The 26,463-nt window shown below is 45.9% G+C and overlaps 1 protein-coding gene across 1 annotated transcript in view; it reads right to left on the reverse strand.

Annotated features, from left to right (window-relative positions):
• Positions 1–1,105: 1,105 nt before the first annotated feature.
• LOC117744143 (E3 ubiquitin-protein ligase Midline-1-like) overlaps positions 1,106–26,463 on the reverse strand; it is a 29,227-nt gene continuing 3,869 nt past the window's right edge. Inside the window, exons 2-10 of the mRNA XM_034552272.1 lie at positions 19,331–20,118; positions 13,010–13,105; positions 9,289–9,396; positions 7,725–7,873; positions 7,168–7,295; positions 5,925–6,068; positions 3,714–3,875; positions 3,348–3,555; positions 1,106–3,257 (exon numbers count right to left, since the gene is read on the reverse strand). Of these exons, the coding sequence (XP_034408163.1) occupies positions 2,909–3,257; positions 3,348–3,555; positions 3,714–3,875; positions 5,925–6,068; positions 7,168–7,295; positions 7,725–7,873; positions 9,289–9,396; positions 13,010–13,105; positions 19,331–20,050 (2,064 nt within the window). The 5' untranslated portion in view covers positions 20,051–20,118 and the 3' untranslated portion in view covers positions 1,106–2,908. The remainder of the gene's footprint in view (positions 3,258–3,347; positions 3,556–3,713; positions 3,876–5,924; positions 6,069–7,167; positions 7,296–7,724; positions 7,874–9,288; positions 9,397–13,009; positions 13,106–19,330; positions 20,119–26,463) is intronic.

Below are 26,463 nucleotides of genomic sequence, written 5' to 3' on the forward strand. Positions count from 1 at the left end.
ATCGGGACTCGGGCTTTTAGACATGCAGCAGGGGGTGTGATTGTGTGTCGCGGATGCAACGCGACGTCGTGTTTCACGCTCCCCAGTTTGGGTGTACGACGTATACGTAGCGTCATTTTCGGCAGACATACTGGTGAAGGAAAGTTATTCAATCTGTCTCGTACAGCCGCAGTTCAAGAGAGCGGCACTGAGGAGCGGTGTCGGTGCTTCTGACAACTACAAAGAGACATCTGCACGACACTAACTCCACCATATCTTCCATATTGCAGACACACGCCTCCATTACTTGCAGATGGTGACCCTGTAAATTGCCTTTGTGTCCTTTTATTGGTTGCTCGGTGGAGCGCCGGGTTAACAGATTTTCTTTTATTTACCACTGAACCGTACCAACAACACACACACACACACACACACACACAGCTAATACTAGGCCCTGAACAATCTCTCCCGGACGAATGAGGAAGAGCCCCCCGAATGTCCGCGGGAAGCTAACACGACGGACTCAACCACCTCCCCTTGAGGGGCTTTGATACCTTGTGCAGAATCGATTTTTTTCCGATGGCAATAAAAAGTGTAATAACGTGCTCAAAACAAGGACAGAAACGGACCTCTATCGTCACGACGATTAGACCCCACATGAATCCATTGCGGATCCAGTGGAAGCGGTTTCGCCACGAAGCAGCGGTTTCCAACCCACGGGTCGATGCCAGAGTCGGGGTGACGACTACCGAGCGACCCCTCCCCTCCCCCCTCTTCCACATGTCATGTGATCCATTGTTGGTGTAGGATTATGGATTATAGGGGTTTTGAATGTCAGATGACTGACTTAGTGTCTGACCTGAATTTGACTTGAACGTGGCCAGTAGATCGAGAAGAAGCGTCTTCCTCGGGGGGAACCACTAACTTTATACAGACCAAAATGCCAGAGTCTTAACTGAATTTGCAACCGCTTGATTATCCTCAAAATGTGATCTTTGTACACCCCCCACCCCCTCTAGAAATGGCTGCTCTGGCATTTCACCCTGTCCTGCTTTTTTATGAGATCAACTCTTGACATTCTCACGGCGCTGTTTCGCCTCACTGGATAAAGAATCGCACACTTTAATGTGAAGAGGGACAAACGTTTAATTTTTTGACCTTCTCATAGATTTTTCTCAGACGACAGTGATGCAAGCGCACATATCCGGTTTTCCATTTTAAAAAAAAAAAAAGAAGAAAAATGTCGAAACGAATAACACCGTGGTCATGAAAGTCAAAGTGGAAACATTAAATTAAGCACTACATATTCATCGGATACAATGAAAAAATACAGATCAATTAATTGCCAAGGAAACATGATTTTTCATCATACTTTTGAAGTGTATCAGGTATTGAAACAAAGCAACATTAAAACAACCAAATCTTTATTTACACTGAGGAGCGCCTTTTGTGCCACTGTTCAACAATATTACATAGAGAACAATATCGAATTATAGGACGATATCCCTTTGAGAGGTTTTGTTGCAAGGGTCTTGACCTTTTGAGTTTCAAAGGCTGAATTTCATTAATGCCGTTTTGTCCCTTTTGTTAAATAGCAAGCCAATGAGTGAAAAGTAACGTGCACCCTACTGACATAATCAAAGTGCAACATGTCGGAAAGAATGATGCTGCATGTAGATTAGATTGTTTTCCCCCAAGACCTCAGTGTAAACATGACGTGTAAATATGAGTATTTTTAATAATTGGAAGACACTCTTTGTTAAAAGCTAATTAATTAAGTCTTGGCACACCAGCACAAATATGTCCCGCTAAACAGCCATATGCTTGTTGTGTAGAAAAGTGAGAAAAGAAATCCCACGCTAATGTGCATTTTATCCCACAGCTCCAATAATACCTTGGGGCTACAACTGAAACACAACTCGCAGATAATGTATCACATGAAATCCAAATGGTGGCCAGAAAAAAAGAAGAAAAGGAAAACGGAAAACAGCACTTTTTCCAATATTAATTCATGATAATTGCACCGAATAATACATTTTAGGCTAAAAAAAGCAGGAATAAAGTATGAGCAAAAACAAGGTCTACATTTAAGGGGATCCTGCATTTTTATATTAGCATAATTCTATATCCTCTCATCACGTTTGAAAAAATAATTCAGCATTTATTTACTTATGTAAAGACATCCGATTAGACAGCAATGGCTACTTTGGTTCCTTTTCAATGAACGAGGGAAAGATAAGGGTGGAGGTATGTGATGAATTTACAAAATATACATCTATAATTCTGCTCTTTCCAGCAACCATGATTGATTATTGTTGGGGTGTTGTGTGTGTGTGTGTGTGTGTGCGCGCGCGTGTATGCAGTGTTTAACTCTATGTGTGTACTTTCAGGGATTTTCAAAGTGCTATATCTGATAAGGTGTTGTAAAGAAAAAAAAGAAGAAAATTAGAAATTGATTTGTGGCTTGTTTCCCAGTTGCCATATATCGTGGCCCAAAGTGCCTTCAGGGTATGAATTTGTGGCTCAGATCTGTCCATTTGTCCTGGTTTCTTCTGGATTGACTCCAGTTTACCGTCATTCGTCTCGAAAAAAAATAGAGGTTTTCACTAGGAGTCAAAGACGACACGAACCAGCAATAGAAATCATAGCACACAACGGATAATGACTTTTCAGAAGCTCGGCGAGAAAACATCGTCTCTCTTCCCCCCGCATGTTAAAGCTGCACAAGGTCATTTTGCTGGCGTTATTTACCTCCTTGTGCAAAAACTGGACGTGACCAGAATTTAGTGGGAGGTAAAAACTGCAGATTTTATGTGAAATAAAAAATAAAAAAAGGACGGGACCCTTTTGTTGTTCCCCATCCACTGACGATCACTTCCATAAATCGTGCCCAGTGCAGCTTTAACACCAGTTCATGCCGATTTCATTCTCAGTTGTCGGGCTCCAGTTCCTCCAGATGGTCCGGGATGGGGAGGCCGGTGAGAATCGTCAGACACTTGTTCCACACGTTGAACACGGGACACACGGGCTGGACGAAGGTCACGTGGAACGTGTGCAGGTGCTGGGAGCCCACGGCGTCGTAGAAGGTCACGTAGCCGGCGTCGTAGTCCAGCAGGACCCCGACGCGCCGCAGGTGGGGCGAGGGCTCGATGGCCAGCTCTTTGCTGTTGTGGCGCACCACCCAGGAGTTGTTGCAGCGGCAGAGCACCCAGGACGCCGAGTTCTTGCCGATCCACTCGTGCTTGGGGGCCGATTTATAGGCAATACCGACAGCGTACCTAGAGGGGGGAGGGGGAGACGGCGGTCAACCTCGAGCCTTTACCTTAAACAGACTCCCGACGGGAGATTCGCGGGTCAGTAAAACTCACCATGTGCTCCCTCCGATTAAAGCCTCCCAGTAGTGGCGGCCGCTGTCGATGTAGACATTGCCCACCACGCCGTAGCTGCTCTGGCTGGTGAAGCGCTCCTGGCTGTGGCCTTTCTTGGACGTGGTTTCGTCCCGCTCCACCGTCAGGTTATCGTGGGACACCTTCAGCTTCTTGTGGGCAGATTTAGGGTCCAGCTTGAACGGCTGGCCTGGTAGAGGAGAAGAGTTTTTGAAATGTGGATATCTGGAACCGGGCGCAATCTTTAGGATCAAGTCGTTTTATTTTTTTCCGTTAATTGACTTTTATTTGTGCCAATGCCAAGTGGAAAATATTTAAACCGTTCGTTTTCAGTCGCCTTGCGCTTACTGTTGGTCTTCAGAGTCCCCGGCTCACTGCTCCTTCTTCCCGCTTGGTTGATGGCCTTGACGACAAAGATATACTTGGTGCCGCTCTGCAGACCGTGCACCGTGTAGTGGTTCTGCTTGATGTTGGGAACAATCATCCAGCTCTCCAATGAGTTGCACAGACCTGGGCGAGAGGGAGAGGGAAAGAGGGCGATGCGGTGTGTGCAGTCAGTCGATACATACCATGAGAAATGCTACTCGAGTTCATATCATGTGTTTTACTCAAAGGACAAAAACCTCGGAGGAGAAATCTGTGTAAGTGCTCACACATGCGGCAAAATACAACACCCCAAATAGGAGAACAAAAATGGTTCCCTTCAAGGTTTACAATACAGCCGTGTGACAGGACAGTGTACTAAATGATTGGTTGCGAGTGAGCTCTGTGGCAGTGGGACCAGGTGAGGGTGTGTGAAAAGGCACGAGAGGAAACCATTCACACCTAAATACCAGCCTTAAAAAAAAAAAAAAAAGGAATAGAATGAATGCACCACCATCTCTTTCAACACCCCCTGCACTTTAAACACGAATGGTGGCGAGCACACCGGCTTCCCATTTACCTCTGTAAACAAGTGTTGTCACGGACGCCATTTGTGGGTTCTATTATGTTAACGTCCTCAGTATCGAGGCCCCCCGCTACAGCCGCCATTGGACGAAAAACAACGATGAGGATGAATGAACATCTTCTAAATATGCATTCGTTTTTCTATCATCTATACGTGTTAAGACAAATGAGGACATTAGGATAGGAGGATCGCACTGGGCGAGTGCTTCTATTCCGTTATACGTTTCAAGACTTAAAGTAAATCCATTAAAATCTAATACACGGTAGCAGTCTTTCATCTTAGCATTAATTTCCCACAGGCAATCTAATTCAGAAGGCTGCGCTGAACATCTATGCTTTGGTTAAGCATGTTTCTTTTGCGTCTCTTATTGAATCAACGTTGGTAGACCTTCACCGCTCGATTCATCCCAATTGCTCCGGCAGGGGGAATTTGCCTGGCGGTGCGACTCGGAATGGCGACAGCAACACCTCCTGACATTATCGGATGTGAAAACAGGGGGGGAGGTGAGAAGAATCACAGCGGATGTGAAAGGGAACCAAAGAAAAAGGAGGGAAATAAATGTCACATTAGCTGGATGGCCGTCGGTGTCCAACCGTGTTTCGAGCGGCGAGGCAATTCGAGAGGTGCGACCTCGGGAAGATGGGAAGCGAGATGGGGGACGGGGGCGACGGGGTTGGAGAAGGAAGGAATCTCTCAGCATACGGACCGCGTCATTGTCCCTTTTTTAACGTCTTGCACGTGCAGACGTAAGAACCTCCGCACATCCACTCTTTCGTCGGAGGGCTCGGCACCCAAAGTGGATTCTCCGCCGCGCTATTGTCAAATCTCGTTCCCCCTTTTCATCCGTCACAAGCTACAAGTCACTTGATGCCTGACAACATTCGAGGGGTGATGGCAGCCTGAAGGCCAGAGGCTTCTTCACATCAGGAGGCTCCACTTCCATCAGCTATCTCGGCTTTCAGAAAAGCACTTCAACTCCCGGCTGCCTAAGGGGAGCCGGTGGCCGCCGGTAGAGTGGCGCGATTGTAATTGCGCGGGTTCGCATTATTCAATTAGCAAGTTCTCAAAATGCTTCTTCAAAACATCTTGAAATAACTATTGTCCCTGTTGCCATGCGATATCTTAATTTGTAAGGACAGCTACTCTCTGAATCCAGCTTGCTCCCTCAGCACAGAGCATTGCACATCCATTTTCTCCTCTCCATCGAGTACTTTGCGTTCCTTTTTAAACGTGTAGCGTCCATTACGTGTCATTATTAAAATATGTGCCCTGTCTGGGTTTCATATGTTCCGTTTTAATGTGCTGATTTTAAAGTTTTTTTGCAAACGCAAACCACAACTTTATCTTCCTTTTCTATATTTCTACTCTAAGCCTTCTCCGGTGGCCCGAATTGTCATTTTACCGTCACTTCATGTTCCCCATTTTCCATCTGGGATGGAACAGACATCACTCTTCCCAATTTTGCCCACAATACACTGATTGGCATGGTTGTTTTCCGAACAAAGAAAAAGAGCAAAGAGATGTGGGCTAGATACCGCTTCCAAAAACCTGGAACTACATCGATTCCCAGTCTGATTTCAAGCATCCCCTTTTCAGCCACTCGTACTTACTGGCGATGTTGGACTGCCCAGTGAAGATGGCGTACTGGAGCTCATAGGACACCACCGTGAACTCGTCATCAGACGTCCAGTGGACGGAGATGGTGTCATACGAAGCCGTGCACAACTCTTCCCTGATGCACGGAGCGTTCGGAGCTGCAGAGGACGTAAGAAAAAAAATATATAAATTAGTAAAAGTCATCCAACACGATCTAACGACGATGATACCAAATGGATATAATCACAAATTAAACTACTCTAAAAAACATTAACACGCTTGCCATTTGTTATATAGAAAACAGTAGCCCCAATTAACCCCCTGCACATTTGGCTCCATTTATGAGCGTAAAGGCTTCATTACACACCGGACAGAAGATGTTCTTTCCACTCGAGTGGTAGGTTGAGCATTAAAAGCAACGCGGAAGGGAAATAATTAAATATCCACATGAAAAGCAGCTCACATTAACACAGCGGGGAGAGTAAAAAACACACAATCCTTTTAGCAGTAGTGAGTTGTTATCTAACCAGATACGCCAGATTGGCTTTTACACTCGCGTATTTATATGATATAGTTCTCCCTTTTTTTCATTTTTGTTGTATTCACAAAGCCTTTGGTGGGAAGAGAATGCGCCGAGGTAAGAAACAAAGACACAAAGACACAACTTAAATGTATCGTACAGCCACTTCACATCTCTTTCTGTGCCTGTCGCTCTCTCCCTCTCCCAAGCGTTCTGCCATGAGTGGCTGAACATGGTGGAGTGATTCAGACTGATTCACTTAGTGAAAAGGCCCTCCAGCGAAGCCAGCCATTTCCCACAGACCTTCAAATCCACTACACATGATGCCTTGGCATTGTCCCACGGCGTGCTCGTAACTCACACGGCGACGTGATGATGGGCCCTTCCAAATGGCCCATCGGAAATTAATGTTTAAAATTAATTCTGGAGTTAATGTACTGGGGAGGAGTGCTCCTTCAAAAAACGCAGTGCTTGAAAACAGCGGGGACTTCAAAAGAATTACAAAAGTGGAATTTTGACGCGGGAATAGAGTCGTAGTTAAAGGCAACGTTTTGGTTTTATGGTCAGCGAGGAACTGAATTAAAGGGCTAGTCTGTAGTCGCGACAGAAAGCGACACCTGGTTTGTTATTTTTAACTTAAAAGGAAGTAAACATCAAGTGTTTCGGGTGAATTAAAGCGCTCACAGACAAGGGGATGACATAGATGTCCCTCTGGAGGGGAAAGCCACAAGGTTTACCTGTCAGGTAATCCAGATTCTCCAGCAACTTCTTCTCTCTGGTGAAGTCCAGGGCGACCGTGTCGAAGGTGTCCGTCAGGTGTATCTCGGGGATCAGCACTTGGGTTGATGCAGTCGCCATGGAAACCCTAGATCATTACCAATCAAGTGTTCGTATTAGAACTGGGTATATATCATCATTTATACGCTACTCCAAGAAGCGGAAACACAGGATTTTGGAACATTAGGTTGACGGAGTAAGATAAATGATGTATAATGAACTAATTGCTCAAAAACTGCTAAATTAGAAATACTCAATCTGAATCAAATCAGACCCCTAAATGGTGAGATGAGATTCTGATTGAATCTCTCCTAAACATGCACGAATCGGACACCGGAATTTGCTCTAAATTGCCAAATTAGTCAGGAAGCTAGAGTAAGTGAGTGGAATGCAATATGGCTAAATGAAGGATGGCTTCCCTCTCTACTTGTTGAGTACACAGAGTTCCCAAAGTGTTTCTCAAAACATCAGCGTGTGCAATCTTTGCCCACTTCCCTGAAGCTAGACGTCGGCTGACCTCTCGTTGATGCTCTTGGCGGTCTGCAGGAAGCGGGCGTGATCGGTTTCCTTCAGCGTCTGATCGGCCTGCGTGATGAGGGCCGAGGACCTCTCGATGCACTGCTTGCAGTTGGAGATCTGTTGGGCGAGCTTCCGAATCCTTTGTGCCTGGGGAAGGGGGAGGGGGGGCAAAGACGAGTCTGAGAACTGTGCTAGGTCTGGATCAAATGACCAGACCTAGAACGCATAAAAATACCTTCATCATCCGGGTGGAGACGTTGCGTATTATGAAGGATTAGAGCATAATCGGAGATGATCAAATGTTTTTTTTTTTTTTTAGATGGATGTTAACATTTCAAACTTAGAAGCAAAAAGGTCAAATCCAGCGGCGACTGATGCACATCGTCATTTCTCAAATGTTCTTAATTAATATGAACATCCAGGACTGTGAATTACATAAACAAAAGGGCATGAGCACGTCGATCCTGCTTAGATATATCAGGGCCTGGAAGCTGATCGTCTTTGGCCTCCCTCCTTGTTTCATGTTCTATGAGGTTTTTGTTTAGATCTCTAGTAACTGTGAGGATAAATGAACCAGACACTTTATGGTTAACTCTCTCTCTCTTTCTCTCTCTGTTGTAGAGAACCTATGGGTGTCATTCTGCAACTAAACTTGAATTATAAGATGAATATCCGTCCCCTCTCCCTACAGTAGGAGCGGAGATGTTAAGAGACAGATTGAGGTCGGTGGCTGGATTGAGGTTATTTCATCAGCAGTTTGGCTTGTAGAGATCCCCAAAAAAATAAATACATGTAATCCGAGTCCAAATCCATTTAAATGTGCAAAGTCCTCCATGTTTATTATAAGGAGAGCGAACGGAAACGTTGTCTCGTAAAAGCCTTTTTTGCTGTCCCGTCTGATGCAAACTCTTTAACATAAATCTCTGGTGGGGTCTAAGGCTCATCTGAAGCAGCTTTTTTTTCTTAAATAGCATCCGGGGTTTAGAGTACAAGTACACGCCCTGCCATATGCTCTGGGATCTACTTTTGGGCAGTCGGGAGTGTTTTTCCCCGTCTGTTCGGAGCGCGTCGAAGTCTGAACAGTTGTTGCCGTCTGCTCGCTATATCGGGTCGAGTGGCTGTAACCAAGTATTATATTTGACACAAAAATAGCTTAGAGGGCCCTCGATGTTTCTAAATACTGATGGATAACAGCGATGACATGAGCAGCTTGTCGGTACCCAAACTCTTTTAACTTGCTACATTGTATTCGCAGGAATACGGGAGGTCATTTGTGTTTTTCATTGTCATGCACGTGACGGTATTGGCCCCTCGATGATCATTGCATCTGCAGTAAATGTTGACGGAAGAGAGTTTTCTTTCTCCGTTCATCGGGATTTATGTAAGTTAGTAGCTACTACACCAACGTGGGTTAGTTAGCATCGAGCTGCAATAAAGACGAGTGGGGTCCGTGGCCGCTTTAAACGGGCTCCATTTTGGGCTCTGGTTCATTCTCTTTTTTTCCAGCGAGAGGATACGAGGTGAAAGAAATGGTATCCTCCCCCACTGAGCGTTCACCTCACCTTCCCCTCCTTGATCTTGTTGCCGATGATCTGCCTCCGCTGCTGGATGATGTCAATCAGGACGTCGCACTCCTCCAGCAGCTTGCCCTCTTGGCGGGTCGCGTTCACCTGAGGACCAATTCATGCAGAGAGCATTCCGTAAACAAAGAGACTGATAGATGGCGGACAGGATGTCATTTCCATCCGTCGGCTCCTTTCCGGCTGAAGCGAGCACTCTGGAAAAGATGAGGACGCGTTCAGCCATTTTGCACCTGAGTGACAGATCAAATAAGCATCAGGCTGTTAGGAGAGCAGACATGACACTCGGATGGAGAAGCAGACCGTGTCTTAAGTCACGACCGAGTGCAATGTAGGTGCCCTGGAAAAAAGTCCCACAGTCGAAATCAACCGGTTTGCGTGTGATGGGAATCTCAAACTGGAGAATGATTTTGGAAAAAGCCATTGAGTAACCCTCTTTTTCAAAGTGAGGTAGTACTACCGTTTGAAAGGATGAGACATTTGGTATTTTGCGCCATCCCCAATGAAACCGCATTAATACAATATTAATCTGTCTGGCTGTTGGCTTACTAGTTAACCTACATATAGATAGAGGCCAGTGCTCCCCTAACTTCATTCAAGGCCTTTTGTGTCAGTGGGTTCAAACATCTGCTGAGAGCAAAAACCCCCAAACACGGACGGCAAATTAAACTAAAAGATGAATTGCGTTGGCCGGTGTTTGCGTCTCAGCTTGGACTGCACCCCCAAGTCTTTAGAAGCAAAATGGCTGCCAGCTGAGGTGTTTTTATGAGCTTTGAAACCTCTCCAGCCTATAAAAGTTGTTTGCGACTCCAATTAAAAAGCCCGCAGGTCCGAACGCAACATGCGTTCCACCCTACATTGATGTCATCGCGCAACCTTTTTCAGCACCTTGTAAAGGGTCGGACAGCACGGGGACCAGTGAAAGGGAAGTCTCCTGCGAGCGTTGCCAAAAGTCGACCAGCTGGTGCACAAACTCTTCGCTCTCAACCACGCGCGTGTTGACGGACGTTTTAACAATGACATCGCGGCGAGCGCTTCCTCCGTAGAGCCAAACAGAGGCCGGAAAGGATTTCCTCAACGTGGCCTCCCGAAACAGCATTACAGAAGTCATTTTCCCAATGACACGTGGATTACATCTTGCGGTGTGTGTGTGTGTGTGTGTGTGTGTGTGTGTGTGTGTGTGTGTGTGTGTGAGACGTGCTCAGCGTAACGCCTTTTTGTAACTACTAATTGGTCCCATCGACGACGCCCATTGACAGCTCTGGGGGAACTTGAGATGTCTTGAGATTGTGTGTGTGTGTGTGTATATATATATAACACATATAACACATTATATATAATGTGTTATCTCTTCGTCTCACTTTGTGCACCAATTAGTTGACTTAAACAGATCTAAATGGGGATTTTGTGGGCAAGAATATTCACTGACTTGGACCACAAAGACACACATTGAAGTTCTTTTTTTTTTTTGGTTTTTCTTTTTTAAAGCACCATCGAGTGGTTTCCCAGAGCTGCTGAGCAACAATAAAGCAGAAGAACCGGCTGACATTTCACGGCCGTTAATCTCAAGGGGTCAACGCGAATGAAGACGACGTCCTCCGATATTGCTCATATGAGCGGATCGACCGCCCACAAAACCGTACACACACACACACACACACAATGTCATACACGCTGCCCCAGATTTAAGCATTCCTGAAAGAAAACGTTCTCGCACGCACGCACACACACACACACGCACGCACACACACACACACACACACACACACACACACACACACACACAGAGAGAGAGAGATTGTGACCAGAGTACATCATGGAGCATGTAAAGATGTGGAGCATCGAATGACTGTGGGCAGAGCCCTCTGGAGCATATGAGCAGTATGACAGATTGCACCCTGGCAGGGACATTAGGTGACTCATTAGCCACAGAAACACACACACACACACACACACACACACACCTGAGGATATCCAAACTTTTGGAAATGCAAACTTTCTGCAGGAAAGGAGGTGACTTCTTCTGTGGCTTTTTGCTGCAAAATTAGCATTAGATTCCCCTCACTCTGACCTTTTTTTTTTTTCTTCTTCTTTTTTTAAATTTCTATAAACAAACCAATTAACTGCTTCAAATTGTCCCTCTTTGACCCTTTTCTTACCTTTCAATGAATTTGATTCAAACTAATAATAACCATTTCCAACGGGCAAAAGGCACAAAGACTGCGTGGCATTGGATCCCAACAATGACAGCATCTTTATCCCATTAGCCGACGTCTTGCTCGCCGTAAAAGAATGCTGCAATTTGACGTAATGTGGCGCAGGCTTAAACCACAGCTCCGAGGAACTGCATGTTTTTAATTTATTTTATATTTTAAGGACACCACATGCCTCTAAGTATGCATGAATACTTTACAGTTTTAAGTCATCGTCTAGTCTCAGAGATGTCAGAGAACGTCAGCAGCCATCTCCTCGAGAAGCTGTTGAATGGATTCATCTGATGTGAAATATTCAGAAAGTGCAACACTTTGACTGTGTGACCCTCTTTTTTATTTCTTTTTTAAAGCCCCCTTATACATCACGACTGCAGCTGCACGTCAACCCAGCTTAATTTATCGAGTTCATATTACTTCATGCATTTGTTTCTGGCTCACGATGAACATCTCAACATGTTTTTTTCTTCTCCATCTTCTACTCGTGTTTGATCCTTTTCGACCATCAAGAGAAGGCCGGAAAAATAAGAAAAATTTGTTTTTTTCCCACGTAAAATACCCCGCCGTCATCAACATTCTTGGAGCTTATCTCACAGAAGAGGAAAAAAAAACATCTCTGCGTGGTTGTGACACAAAAAAAAAAAAAAAGAATGTGCACACAGCACTTAAGCAAATAAAAAAAAATAAAAAATCTCCTTTTTTTAATAAATCACAATCCTCTTTCCTCGCCGTTTGTGAAGGACCTCAAGGGCCAGGCGGAGAGGCTTGTCCTCCATTATTTCCGAGCAAAGATTCCACTGGCTTTTTTCAACCCTGTGGCATTGCTTTATTTAAAGCTTCTTAGTGGGCCAGCGTAACATGAACGGGCAGACTGAGCACACAACCGCCCCCGGCCAACGCACACAATCGGCCACGCTCCTTTATTATCCCGATGAGAGACCCAACGTTCGAAACAAATAAAAGAACAAAACATTCTGGATTACAAAAGATTTTTAAAAAAGGCACAAGATCAACATGAGTTTGTATGTCCAACCAACACCCCGAAAAACAAAAAAGATGTTCCATAATTGAAAAACAAAAAGCATGCAAATCTTCCCATCTGACAAACGTCGCCAGTAAATTTTCCGCCGCTCGACTAAAACCAATTCTTTCAGCTCTGAAACCCATTTGTTCAATCACTATCGTGTTTTTAGTTCAGCTGCTAACCGTAGCTGCTACATGCTAAGCTAAGCTAAAGGGCAATGGTCTCAGTCTTCAGTCATGAAACAAGTATTTCTGCAGAATAAAACAAATCACGGTGTGTTTTTTATTATTAAATAAATGAAAATACTTGAATGAGATTCAGCGTACAATTGCTGCAATGATACTAGGCTGATAATAAAAAAAAATGAAAGTGTTCATGCCCAAACCTATACACAGAAATGATACGATGGATGTTATGTCGTGGCTCGACTGAGGCGTTATAAAGGTCAGCGGTGGCCACTGGGACTCACCTCCACATGTTGACAAGTCTGGATCAGTTTGCCCATCAGGGACTCCAGCTCGTTGTTCCTCTTGATCAAGTTGGTCAGGTTGGAGTCCAGGGCTTGCTGTAAGCAAACAGATAAACATTTAAAAAATGTTTTAAAAAACTAATAAAAAGAGAGAGGCAAAAAAAAAAAAAATAGAAGAACAGAAATGGATGGGACATAAAACGCAAAGGAGCCGAGGAGAGCAGAGCCATAAATCAAAAGCAGGATACAAATGCAACAAATTATTTTGTTCCCTTTTGCTCAGGTTTCTCTGCTTACACCAGCCAACAAAAAAAAATTAAAGTTGTACAACGACCTCGGGCACTCCATCACCAAACACCCCCCCCCCCCCCTCCTAAAGAAAATAAAGTTTGAGAGCAACTACATTCTTGGTAACAAAATGAGCATGAAAATGTTTAGATCCGCAGTACAAGAGCAGCAAATAGAAGAAATGTTACGCCCCCCCCCCCGCTTCCCCATCCCCACTCTCCTCCTCCCCATCCCTTCAACTCTTCTTCCCTCTCTAGCATCCCCGTGCAGTTTTTTTTCCCCCTTTCCTCCCGTTGAAAGAGGTGCATATTTCGGTGTCCGTCGTACCTCTGAGCGCGGGTGATACCCGTCGTCCCCGTACTGCCTCCTCATCCTGCCCCCGTCCGAGCCCGCCTGCGAGAGGAGCCTACACTCTAGGAGATGAAGTGACTGGGACAGCCACTCCGCCGAGCAGCAAGCCAAGCGCATACCCGGCCGAGCGGCAAATTGGGCATCAAAGAGCCTCCCCCCCCCCCCCCTCCCCCCCCCCGATGAGAGCACGCAGCAGCGCTCTCGGCTAACGAACCAGCAAACAGGTGACAGCGCGTCAGCCCTGTCCCTTAAAGCTCCTCCCTCGCCTTTTCTCCCCCCCCCCCTCCACCCCTCAGCTTTTGCTGCTTTTTATTCGCCCGAGCGTCATATTATTGCCAAACCGAGCGCGCTTAAGCCGCTCTGATGCCGCGTCTCCACCGTCCTGTTTTTTTTTCTTCTTTTTCCCCAAACCGGATAAGAATTTAAGCTCTGACTGACTGGGCGAGATTTTACTGCACGTCTCCAAAATGGTGTCGAGGCCCCCCCCTTGTTGATGCCAACAAGGCCAAAGATGGCTTCACAGAAAGCACCGTTTTTTTTTTCTTTGGATTAGACACTTTTCTCAACTTGTTTGCTTCAGTTAAAAACGCACATTTTTCTAGAATTAAACCGTTGGAAATCATTTTATGCTGCATTCCAATTCGCTCACGACCAACGTGGAGTAAGCCCAGAGGGAATGTTGGATAAACAACAGTAAACACAGAGACAGTGGGATTTGTGTGTCTTTGTATGCGTGTGTGTCTGTGTCTGTGTCTGTGTGTGTGTGTGTGTGTGTGTGTGTGTGTGTGTGTGTGCGTGCGCTGGAGTGGCACTATGGGGGCTTAATGTGTGGCCTTAATACGCAGATGACACACTAAAGCAGAAAGGTCCTCTCAGAGAGGAAAACGTTATCACCCATGGAGATGAAAAATAAACTAAACCTCTTATGATGATGAGGATAAGGAGGATGAGGATGAGGAGGACAAGAATCACAACAATCACTCAGCAGAATTGGACGTGAAGGGGTTAACCCCCTCCCACCCCCCCACCCCCAATCTCTTGGAGCTGAACTGCCCGTTGGCCCAGCGGGCTGGAGATTGAGTCCATAAACTCATGTTTACAATGTTTACTGAGGGAATACATCAAGTGAGGAGGAGGAGGAGGAGGAGGGTCATTTTCTCATAGACTTCTATGCAATCGGAGGACTCTCCCCCTGTTGGCCATTCGAAAGAATGCATTGGCTTCCCCTCTGTGCATTAAGAGCAAAACAAAGAACATCACTGTGTGAATTAGAGAGCGGCCACCGCCAGTGAGGCATGGCTCTCCACCTATGATACATGCATCCAATACCTAAAAACAACAAACAATTCACACTAAAGCTCAAAGTGTTTGGTGACCTCCAGTGGTCTTCTGGCCTCGCTCCAGTGGTGTACAAGCTCACTCCAGAGAACGTCGGTACACGGTGACAGCACTCTCGGTTGTGGTATCCAAAGTGGTCGTTCTCTCTCTCCTCCACACAGGACTCCCACTGTTGCAGGCGGGGGGGGGGGGGGGGGGGCAGTGTGGTGAAATGTAAGTTTAAAAAAATGCGCTTTGTTTCTTCCAGTGTGGTCAGCTGACGGAGGCCGAGGCAGTTCTGTTGGTGGTTTTTTTCAAAAGAAAAAGCCGTCTTCTTCCACAGCATATATATAAAAAAAAAATTGTGTGGGTCTTTTGGTGTTGTCTATACCGTTGTCATTAGTGTTCATGTGTGCAAGAGAATCACCCTGAAGTAGCGCTGATAAGCTATAAGAAGGAATGCAAAGGGGATGACACACACACAAGCTCTTATTGCTGAGTCATCGCCGTATCGGGTAGTTCTGGAGTTCATGGAGGGCTACCTGTGTGTTTTGCTCTATGTGCCAGCGAGCTCCTCTGCAAATTGGAAACAATGTGTTTGTATCGGTCCTGGAGAAACGGAGACGTGTGTGTGTGTGTGTGTGTGTGTGTGTGTGTATGTGTTGAGTAAAAGGAGCATTCCGTGCAGAATGAGGACAGTGTGTGCTGCCCTGTAAATTCTCCAATAATTGCTCGAGTTGAAGAGAGAACCGGGTCTTTGTTTGATACCACTTGTGTTGTTTTTGTTCTTGTTTATGTCCTGTATTTTGTTTGTCCTGTTCATGTAATACAAAACACATTTGCCGACTACAACCTTATTACCTCACTTTATGAGCTGGATGTTCTTTGAAAAAACACTCATCCAACTTGAGTCATGGGACAATATGGGCTCTGCGCTGCTTGTGTTGTTGTTGTTGTTGTTGTTGTTTTGTTGCCTTTGAAACGGGACAGGCCTCGTCAACCTGTCGCGATGTCTAGAAATGCTGACTCGGCGGGGGGAGCCAGTAAAATTAGCATTCCTTCAAAGTGGACTGTGATCTATGTGTTTTTATGATAACAATTAGCCGCATGAATAGCACCTGTACCAGGTGACAATATGTCAACGCTGTGTTCGCTGCTTGTTTCTGCTGCCCCCAAGTGGACATAAATCAGATGGCAAGTTCAATAAGGATTTTGTTTGAGCTGCTCTTTAGATTTACTTCAGGGGAAGTTAGTTTTTTTGTCAAGGTTGATATTTAAGTTAAAAAAGGCATAATGCATAATGGCATGGACTATATCGAGGAAGTAAGTCGGGGAGGAGGTGAATTCATGATAGAAAAAAAGATGAATGAGGACATAAAACCGGGGAAATATCGTGATTAAAAGGCTATGAATCAAATGGTGCATGGCTGTTTGTGTTTTATAGTGCATGTTGGCAAATTATGTTTCAACCACGGAAGGGCATCTGATTAAACCAAATGGATTAGGATATAAAACACAACAAACCCATGATTTGAAACAAACAGAAGGGGCCCATCTTTTATCCTCAAGGTTCTTCCCTCCTCAGACCCAGAGCCAAGGACGTTGAAAACTATTTCCCAGACGCCTTCTCGTCAATTTCCTGTGACGGGGGTAATTTTATCTCCCCAAAAGAAAGGATGGCTGTTCCCCTCAATAACCTCCACGGCTCTTATCAGGCACACTGCCACTGAAAAGAAAAAAGATGAAACCATTCCAATCATCTGTTGTTGTTGTTGTTGTTGTTTGTTTCGGTGCAGAGTGGGGTTAGCGCTCAAATTCTAGCAGATCAATGAAAATCAAAAAAGGGGATACACATGAAACGGTCCGGAAAATATGACCAACACATGATGACAAAATGAATGACTGGCACCAGATATCTGAGGGAAGGAGGTGTTTTAAAAAAATATATATATATATTAAGTATTGCAACCATTTCGGTCACCTGACAAACACGCGAGGCTCCCGTGCGTGTTTCTGTGCCTCCTCTTTCAAGAAGTTCGCCCCCAAAGTGTTTCTGTCCTCATGAATTAAAAATCAAACATGTTATTTTGCATAAATATTGCATAGCTTAAATCGAGGCCCACGTTCCCCGACCCCGTTTTTCTGTCGTGTGTAGAAAAAAAATGTCAAATTAATTCAGCCGGGCTAGAAATCTATTCAACGTTAACTTATAGTTTCAATTAAACCGACGTGTATTTTTTTTTTTCACCCCCTGTCTCGGAGTTTAAAGAGATTGAATTAGCGCGACTTGTTACGCAATCGTAATCGAAGACGAGATTACCGTCTCGTGTCGACGTTTGTTTACCGAGCGTGCCATAAAGTTGACGCTAATGAAACGAGTTAACGCGCACGCGTAAGAACTTTAGCTTTCTGCTCTGAAACCGAATATTTTTAAGCCTCGCTGTTTTCGGGGCCGATGCGGCCAAACAAAAAAGTCGGGCCATTCGGAGGCGGAGCCGAGATCCCTCGGGCTCAGGGCCCGCGTCGCCGGCCAGTTGGCTGGGGGGGGCTTTGAGGGTCGACAGGTGGTCAAATCCCCTCCAACGTCTGCCAGAAAAGGAACATGTGTTGTCTGTGTGAAGAAAGGAGCTGCTGCAGATTGGTGTGTGTGTGTGTGTGTGTGTGTGTGTGTGTGTGTGTGTGTGTGTGTGTGTGTGTGTGTGTGTGTGTGTGTGTGTGTGTGTGTGTGTGTGTGTGTGTGTGTGTGTGTGTGTGTGTGTGTGTGTGTGTGTGTGTGTGTGTGTGTGTGTGTGTGTGATACGGCGAGCTCAGAAGGTAATGAAGCAGCCTTACACGTTGTTGTTTCCCCATCTGCTCTCATTGTCCTCGCATGTTATTTATGACTGGCTTACTTTTGAGACTTATGTCGGCTATGACGTAGATATTGATATCGCTTATCCGACAAGTCCCTACGAAAGGAAGGAAAAAGGGGAAAGGTCACGTTCAAGGTTCAAAGAAGCCAAAGCTGACGGAAGCGCGACACAGCCCCACACATTTAAATTAATGAAAAAAACAATACTTCCCAATTATCAATAACCGCTATGGGGGGAAAAAATTAATGAGTATAAAAAAATGTAGCTTCAGCTTTGACGAATGTTTTCCGCCAGCTGGTTTTGACTCGACCCAACTTGTAAGCGCATCTCTAATTTCTGCTTTTTGAATCTCAGATTTAGATATCGAAGGACAATAAACTGGACCTGCTCTTAAAGCCTTTTAACTCCGTACTTTCGAAGCTTTTTTCTCTCTAATTTTTAAACGCTCCGATTATCTCATGATTGCGTGATCACACATGTGGCCGCTGCCAGAATACGACACGCATCTAAGAGGCATTATGGTTGTTGCATGGGTAATATTTTGGAGCAATCTGCTGTTGCCGTGCGTTTTTTATTGTGTTGCAGCAGACAATTAGTTCGTATGCGATAACTTTCTTTTGGGTCATTGTTTTTGTCTTTTTTTTTTTTTTTTTTTTCACTTTTAGGAATAATGAAAGTGCAGGCGGTGAAAATAAATGGTTTTAATTGTTGATTTTGTTGAAAAAAGGTCACCTTACGACTCAAAGACACGTCACACTCTGTGATGCTTTTCCTGTTACTTGTTCTTGCGTGGTTGAAGGAGCTCGTCAACCGACTGAACCGGAGGAAAAGTTCTGACTCTTCACCCAAAATGGTCCAGTTTGACCTTGTGAAGTGCCTCTGCTGGAGTCCAGGGGTCACGTAACACATACCAAGAAATATGAGGATTGATATTACCCTCCGATCGCTAATTTACACACCTTTCTGCCTGAGACATGTACAAAACATTAGAGTAGATAATAGTAAATAGTTGCAAAATAATTCAGCTAAATAACTAGATGACTAAAATCATAAAAAAACACACACGGCATTACCAGCACCCTCTAATAGCCGTGCTCAATTAAGCCCACCTACACCCGGCGTGCAATTGGCGCTGGTTAACCTGCGACCTCATTGAAGACGCCAAGCCTCGTCACTAATGACACTTCCCGTATCCACTGTGTGCCGCACGCCTCCGAATACCCTCCCGGGCACGCCGGCATGGAGTTGTGATTATGCTAATTGCTCAATTATTCAGCGGAGATAATAAGTCGGCATGAGATGATAAAATCTCGCTTGATAGTCGAGTGAGATACCTGGGAAAGGATAGTAGCAGATTTCTGCACGGCGGCATAAAATTAATTATTTTTGTGTTAATGGAATGGAGGGAATCTGTGACCTTAAATGAAGGCAGGTTAATTAATTCAGCAAAATTCAGTAAAAAAAAAAAAGACAATGAAAGTACATTTTAAACGCAAACAACGTCTGCGCTCACCTTGAGTTTCTCGTAGCGGTCGCTCAGCGCTGCCACCTGGTGGTCCCTGTGCCTCCCCACCAGCTTGCACAGCGAGCAGATCAGCTGGTCGTCAGTGACGCAGTACATGTTCACCTTCTCCTCCTCGTGCTCCAGGCACTGGAGCCCCCGCAGGTGGGAGTCCGGCATGGGCTCGATGAGCCGGTGGCCCGTGAACGGCTTCTTGTTCGGGTGCGTCGCCCGCAGGCACTCCTCGCAGTACGACACCTCGCACGTCACGCACGTCTTGACGGCGTCCTGCGGCGGGTCCTGCTCGCAGAACTGGCACTGCACCGGTTCCGGGGGCACGACCGGACTGGACATGGCGGCGCTGACTGGGACCAGCGCCAGACGGTCGCTCCCTTCCTCGCCGGGAGAGTTGGGCCCGCTGTGGGGCGCCGGCAGCGGCAGAGGGAGCCCGGCCGAAGATGAGGCCCGCTGAACTCTGTCGATAATGTTCTGCAGGGTCACGTTTCTCTTAAGTCCTTCTAGTCCACGCTCCGGACTCAGGGATATGACATATCTACAGGTGGGGCACTGGAAGGCGCCGATGCTCTGAACGGGTTCGTTGGTGGCACAGTGGGAGATGAGGATGCGATGGGCGCAGCCGAAGCACAGGCTGTGAGCGCAGGGGAGCAGCAGCGGGTCTTCGAAGAGCTCCAGGCAGATTGGGCAGGTCAGCTCTGACTCCAGAGTGTCCATCCTGCTCAGAGGAGGCCAGGCGGGACCAGGCGCAGCGTCAGCGAATTCCAGAAGAGCCGCTCAGCTGCCTGCAGGCCCGGAGACGGAGCGATAGATGGTGGATGGCAGGAGGAGGGGGGGGGGGGGGAGAAAGCACAGGGATTTGTGATTAAATGGCGTGAAACAGCTTACTTCACACTGCTACTTTTTTTGGGAGGACTTATATCTCAATGGAGCAGACCACTGAGTGGACTAACTGCTGGATCCTCTAAGTCTGCGTGAAAGGCGAAAATGAGGGACAATTGATATCTCCAAAAAGCTAGATAAACTTTCAAAAAAGTTCAGCGCATTTTGTGCTCCGATGCATATCATTCTACATATATAGCCGTGAAAACGTCAACATCAGACTTTATTAGTCTGTGGGTTATCTGGTAAGAGACACATGCTGTCAAATGTATAATTTCTTTCCGCGATAGAGGCGCAGCAATACGTGTCCCTCTCCATCTCCACCCTCCAAATATGGTTAAAAAAAATAAATGGACGGACAAAAAATATAAACTCCAGGCTTCAAAAAGGTCGTCCACAAACCAATGGGTGACGTCAGGGTGACTACATCCACTTCCTATACACGGTCTATGGGTAGGTCAGTAATTACAAATAGAACCAGGTATTATAGTCTTGTTTTTGAACATTTGAACTGATGTTTAGTGGGCACTGGTGTGGCAGTGGGTGTGGTCTTGCTATTGGGTGCAGCAGGCACGACTCTAGTAAACTATAAATGTGTGCCGTTTATTCCTCCTGCAGAAGAGCTGCTGAGTCATGATTTCCATTTGACCCCGTGTGCCGAGGGTCACCTGTGTACTGTAGACTTAGTTGGCGGGTTGCTGTTTATTTAGTGTGTGCGGTTGCTTTTTAATATTCAAACTGGATGTGTGCCTCAGAGGGAAATCCCCACTAAAGCCATGAAGCTGTTTAGTTAAATGTGCATTTAATTTAAAAAAGACGGTCCAGAAATATGACATTTATTGCCATAAATAAAAAAAAGTGTGGCCCGGGATCTTGAGTACCCCCCCCCTTCCAATCAGTCTTATCAGTCCGTCCAAAAAGTTCCCTTTGAGCGTTAAAAGTTCCACTCTGCTTGCAAGTTCTGCTTTTTCTTTGTCCCCCCCCACCCTCCTCGCCCTCCCCCCACCCCCGCATTGAAGAACTTAGCCCGAGGGCTGTGTAATAACGGCAGTTACTTTTGCAAATGGAGATTTCACAACCGCTGAAAAACAGTCTTTGAGAGAGAGAGAAAGAGAGAGAAAGAGAGAGAGAAACCTATACAAACCCTTCAGGGAAATGGGGCCGCTGTACGCTGAAGAGAAATGGATCTCTGCACTGTTGATAAGACTTGGAATGGAATGGAGTATATTGAAGATAACGCAACACAGTTTATTTTATTTTCTTTTTTCTTCTTTCCTTGTGTGAATTAAAAAGGAAAATGCAACGTTTTTTTTTCCCTCAAAACGGACGTGCGGAATTCACGCTCACGAGCCGCGCCGTGAACAATACTCCAACTAGATACTGATTCTAGTAGAAAAAGCCCTCCTCCACATCAGCACGATGACACCGAATGAATCGCACGCGCTGAAAAGGCATCCGCTCTCTCGCCGCACAGTGAGGTTTCTTCAGCAGATGCCACTGTTTACTGAGCTTTGAGGCTCGTGCGCATCCGAGTGGACCGCCGTCCTTCAGAATAGCCCTCCCCTCTCTCCCTCTCTCGGCGTCTTTACGCACGGTTTCCTATCATCCTCCATGCCGCAGATAAAGCAAGTCGACTGCGATATCTCAGGCCAGATAACAGTCATTTTCAGTGCCGATGAACGGACCAAAGGAGTGAATCACTTAACTAATACAAGCCAAGTAACTTTAAGTCTCTTATTTCCAAATAGGAAGGAGAAAGGCCTCTTTTTTTTCTTTTTTCTTTTTTTTTTAATGAAGCAAATGTGGAGGGGATATTGACGGAGAAGAGGAACAACATTGAGTGGGAGAGATGGAAGTGATTCAGCCATCACGCGCTTGAAATAAAATGAAATAAGTGTGTTTGGAGGGACCGTAAACACAACAACTCCTCGGAGGCGCACTCTTGTGCATACACATCGATGCACACTCCAGTTCACGCAAACACACATCAGTTTCTCTCGAGCACCACGGGTTGTAAAGGGAATTCAGAAAATCGGGATGTTCATAGCCCTTTTTTGGTCAATTTGCCAGTTCAGATGTAGGCGCTAGAATCTTCCCTGTGACACGTTGGGATGCTCCTAATGTCGATGAAGGTCACACTTCAAGGTCACACTTCAACCCGCTAGTCTTAAAGTAAGAAAGCACTCACGTTCCACTGTTGAGATAAAGGCCATTTGAAATATATAAAACCAATTTTCAATAACGAAAAATCGTATTTTAATGCCACTGAAATCAACATGTCTGACTGTGACACCATGGTCTAAGAAAAGTCCTGGTTTGGCATAGTTTATACCATTAGTTTGATACCTGCACTCGGTCACTAGTTGTAGCAGACGTGCCAGCTAGCTAGCCACCCAACGAGCTGGTTCCAGAGTGCCGCCGGCCGATCCGGTCGACCGGGAGACGACATTCCCGTAAACGCTGGACCACCCGCCAGGATGGGTTCGAGCAAAAGACAGAGGTGGTGTCGCTGTTGTTTTTACTGCCCCCAAGTGGCCAAAAAAACTATCAACGCAGCTTTAAGTTTCACGCATCATCAGATTTCCAATTTTACAAATGCAAAGCTTATAGAGTAGAACATGTGCCAGCAGTGGTTCATTAAGCTGCACCCTGTCAGTGAATCTGAGGCACCTGCATTGAACTACAACTGGTATGATGTGGCAATAGTCCTGCAAAGCTAAAATCTTCTTTTTAAAACCCATTTCTATGGGAAATGCATGTATTCTCTGCAGATAAATCTCATGCTGTAATGCCTGCGGTGTGTCCTGCACACTGAGCATTGTAAAGATTTGAGATCTATGCAGCCCATCCGTGTGTGCAGATGATGTCAGCCGAGTAACACAAACAGCAGACGGAGAAGAAATCCCCGGCAAAGCTGGAAAAAAAAGTTCCTGACATTGATGGAGCGCTGACAGGTTACTGTTGACAGCGAGGCGGAGGGGTGTGGGGGGGAACCTGGAGGCACGAAAGGTTAAAAGAGAATAAATCCACCTCATTCTGACAAACACACACACACACACACACACACAGACCTACACTTGTACACAGCAGGCGGGTGAGACGGGGTGAAATGCCTCTCGGCACACCATAGGTGACACTGTTGAACCGTGCACCGAGGTGACGGCACAGAACGGAGGACATGGGAACGCCACGGAGGGACGGGAGGAAGCGTATAGGAAAAACTACAGGAGTGTGAGAACGGCGTTCAGACTGGAAGGGGGTTATTTATTTCCCTCCAGCCCCCCCGCCATCACTTTGTGCCCGACGACTGTTGGAGCTGTCACTGTGTGTGTGTGTGTGTGTGTGTGTGTGTGTGTGTGTGTGTGTGTGTGTGTGTGGAAAAACGCTGGGCACCACTGAAGCGTCAGTACCGATGCTCCTCAGTGGGGGGCGGGCAACACAAAGCTGAGTGAGCAGAGCGGATGAATCCTCCACTGTCTGAGTGTCCTCCTCCTTTCCCCCCCTGCAGTACGTGATGTGTCTTACTCCGGGGAAAAACATACTATTTATATGCTTTTAGCATGGCATATGTATTCATTGAAGTGGCCACAATTATGTAAGAGATGCTACAAGTATTTAGTTCCTTCCGTCCTTCTATTAGTCGACACTTTCTTTTATTTTCTCGTCTAAAAGTCAGCTGGAGACAAACTATTTGCAGCCTATTTTGCCGGCAAGGAAATTAAAATACACAAGGGGGTTTAGTCCAGTTGGAACCTGTTCCAGTTTAGTGTTATCCCTCAAACCACAATAAAGAATTGCTTTTTTTCACCCACTTGAACTTGGTCAGTAAAACTCTGCTACCGCACTGTTCACCTTTGACCCCGTGACCTGTTATTCCCCCGTTCCCTTCCTTCCCCCCTGTATACGGATAACACAATGGCCGACAGATACGAAGGTGTGCGTTAGAGGATCATGGGAATCCGATCCCTGTATCATCTTCTATTCCTGGCAGTTTTCGTCTCTCTTTCTCTCTCTCTCTCTCTCTCTCTCTCTCTCTCTCTCCCTTTCCCGTTAAAGGGCCGGCCGCGTAACCCGAGGTCCGAAAAAAAAAACGCTCCGTTTCTATTTCCAGAGGTACAAATGTCATTGGCCCCTCGACGCTGCTCTCGGATGCCCGGCGTTTTTTTATTTTGAAATGAAATCAGCGTCTCTGATGCATAGAAATGTCAGCGAATAACCTTTTGCGATGGAACTTTATATATATATTTTTATGTATTCTGACAGATGTCCACTGGGGACAACTAACGACGCGCTTGACAAATGAGCTTTTTTTTCCCCCGTCTCTCTTCCTGTTTATCTTCGGGCCAGACTCCCCCATTAGTGGGCGCTCTACCTTTTTGAATGTTTCATTGAACACGTGGGTCAAGGGAGGCGGCGGCGTTCCCCCCTCCGCTCGCAGTTTATGCTGTTCAAATTTTCATGGGAGCTCTTCTATCCATCTTTCCTAAAAAAAATGATTTGACGATGCGCTTTCTGAAGAAGGGGAAAGTAATGGGAGTGGTTTCCCGGCGGCTCTCCATAATACGTGTCCTGGTAATATCTGTTAATAATTGCAGGTCAATTTTCAAGTTTCTTTTTTTTTCAGTGTTTTAACAATCAAAGCTTATGCTTTTTATATGACGTCCTCTTTAAAACTCACCCTGAAGCCGGATTTTATTTCAACTTTGAGCCTGTCAGCTATAAATGAATATTTCAACTGCACAAATTGAGCTGAAAAAAGTTTGTCTCAACCATGGAGGCGGGGGGGGGGGGAGATCACTCCCAGTTAAAGGACACGGAATCACTCAGTAAATAAATAATTATAGTAAGCAGCCAAAAGCTATTTAACTCTTCCCCCCCCATAAGAAAACAACATGTGGGTGGGCGGAAGGGTTTGGTGCGTTGACGTGACCGGCTGTGGCAGTCCACGGAGCAGAACCGAGAAGTAGGTCATCGCCATTGACCTGCCTCACACAGTCATTATACAGTGTGTGTGTGTGTGTGTGTGTGTGTGTGTGTGTGTGTGTGTGTGTGTGTGTGTGTGTCTGTTCCAATTCTCTCTTAACTCGCAGGAGGCAGGAAATAGCAAACGCGCACAGCCAAATGTTGTGACCAAGCGAAAGAGGGCAAACCTCAGGGAGGCTGAGTGTAAACATGAAGAGCATCACCCCCGGTTACGGCCACGCTGTCAGAACCCCAAATATGTTCACCACGACTTTGAAATGTAATTTTGGGGCATTTCACAAACGCCACTTTCTTTCACGGAGGGGGACACACACACGGGAAGGGCCAGCCCCTCAATTATTCACATTTTGTGTGGAAAAACTGCATAAATTATTAACTCATTTTAGTGAATTATAAAACACAACCTCCACCTTGTTTTCCCCCCTTCTCCATTTTGAACATCGAAACATTTCGACACTTTGTTTACCTCCAATCTGTCGAAGAAATTAAAGCCCCCCCACACACACACACACCCACACACGCGCACACACAAACACACACACAACCGCTTATGGGATTTGAGATTAAGATTGAGAAAATAAATAAATAAACATAATCTGCTTTCATAGCAGCAGTGGATAGCGCGCAACGAGAGATTAACCCCCGACATCACCGACCTGGCGGTCATGCTCTTCGTGCCAAGGTCGAGGCAAATTTCCTCTACAAATTGATATATATCTTTTTTTTTTTACAAATAAAAGAAAGATTACATCGTCCTCCATCGGGAAAGACTGCTGATACGCTCCCACCGCCATGTGGAGCAAAGTCAAAATATTATTCCAGTCTTTCGCCGCACAATATTTCTCTTGGGGCACCGAAATAATGTGATACATCTTGCAGCGCTGCTGCTTGGAGGAACTCGATGTCGTGCAGACTTAGGCTTGCAGGTGCAGGTGTATGGTGTCCAATTAGGACAGAGGAAGGGAACGCGTACACTTTAGCGGTGTGAACACGCCCAGAGCCGACGCTGAAGAAGTCCAGACTCCACGAGGGATTCCAAAAAAATAAAAGGAGGCTTAGAGCTTTTCGGACGTCAAACTCAGAGGAGAATTACATTTCAGAGCTCTCATCTCTTCACATCCCTCCTCCTCCTCCTCCTCATCACTCCTCTCCCCTGTACAGCACATTCACTGGGTTGTTAGCACGTTAACACTAACAGTTGCCCCCCCCACACACACACACACACACACACACACACACATTACGTCTTTGTCTGATTCCAGACA

Source organism: Cyclopterus lumpus, chromosome 2, assembly GCF_009769545.1.
Source record: "Cyclopterus lumpus isolate fCycLum1 chromosome 2, fCycLum1.pri, whole genome shotgun sequence".
Lineage (NCBI taxonomy): Eukaryota > Metazoa > Chordata > Actinopteri > Perciformes > Cyclopteridae > Cyclopterus > Cyclopterus lumpus.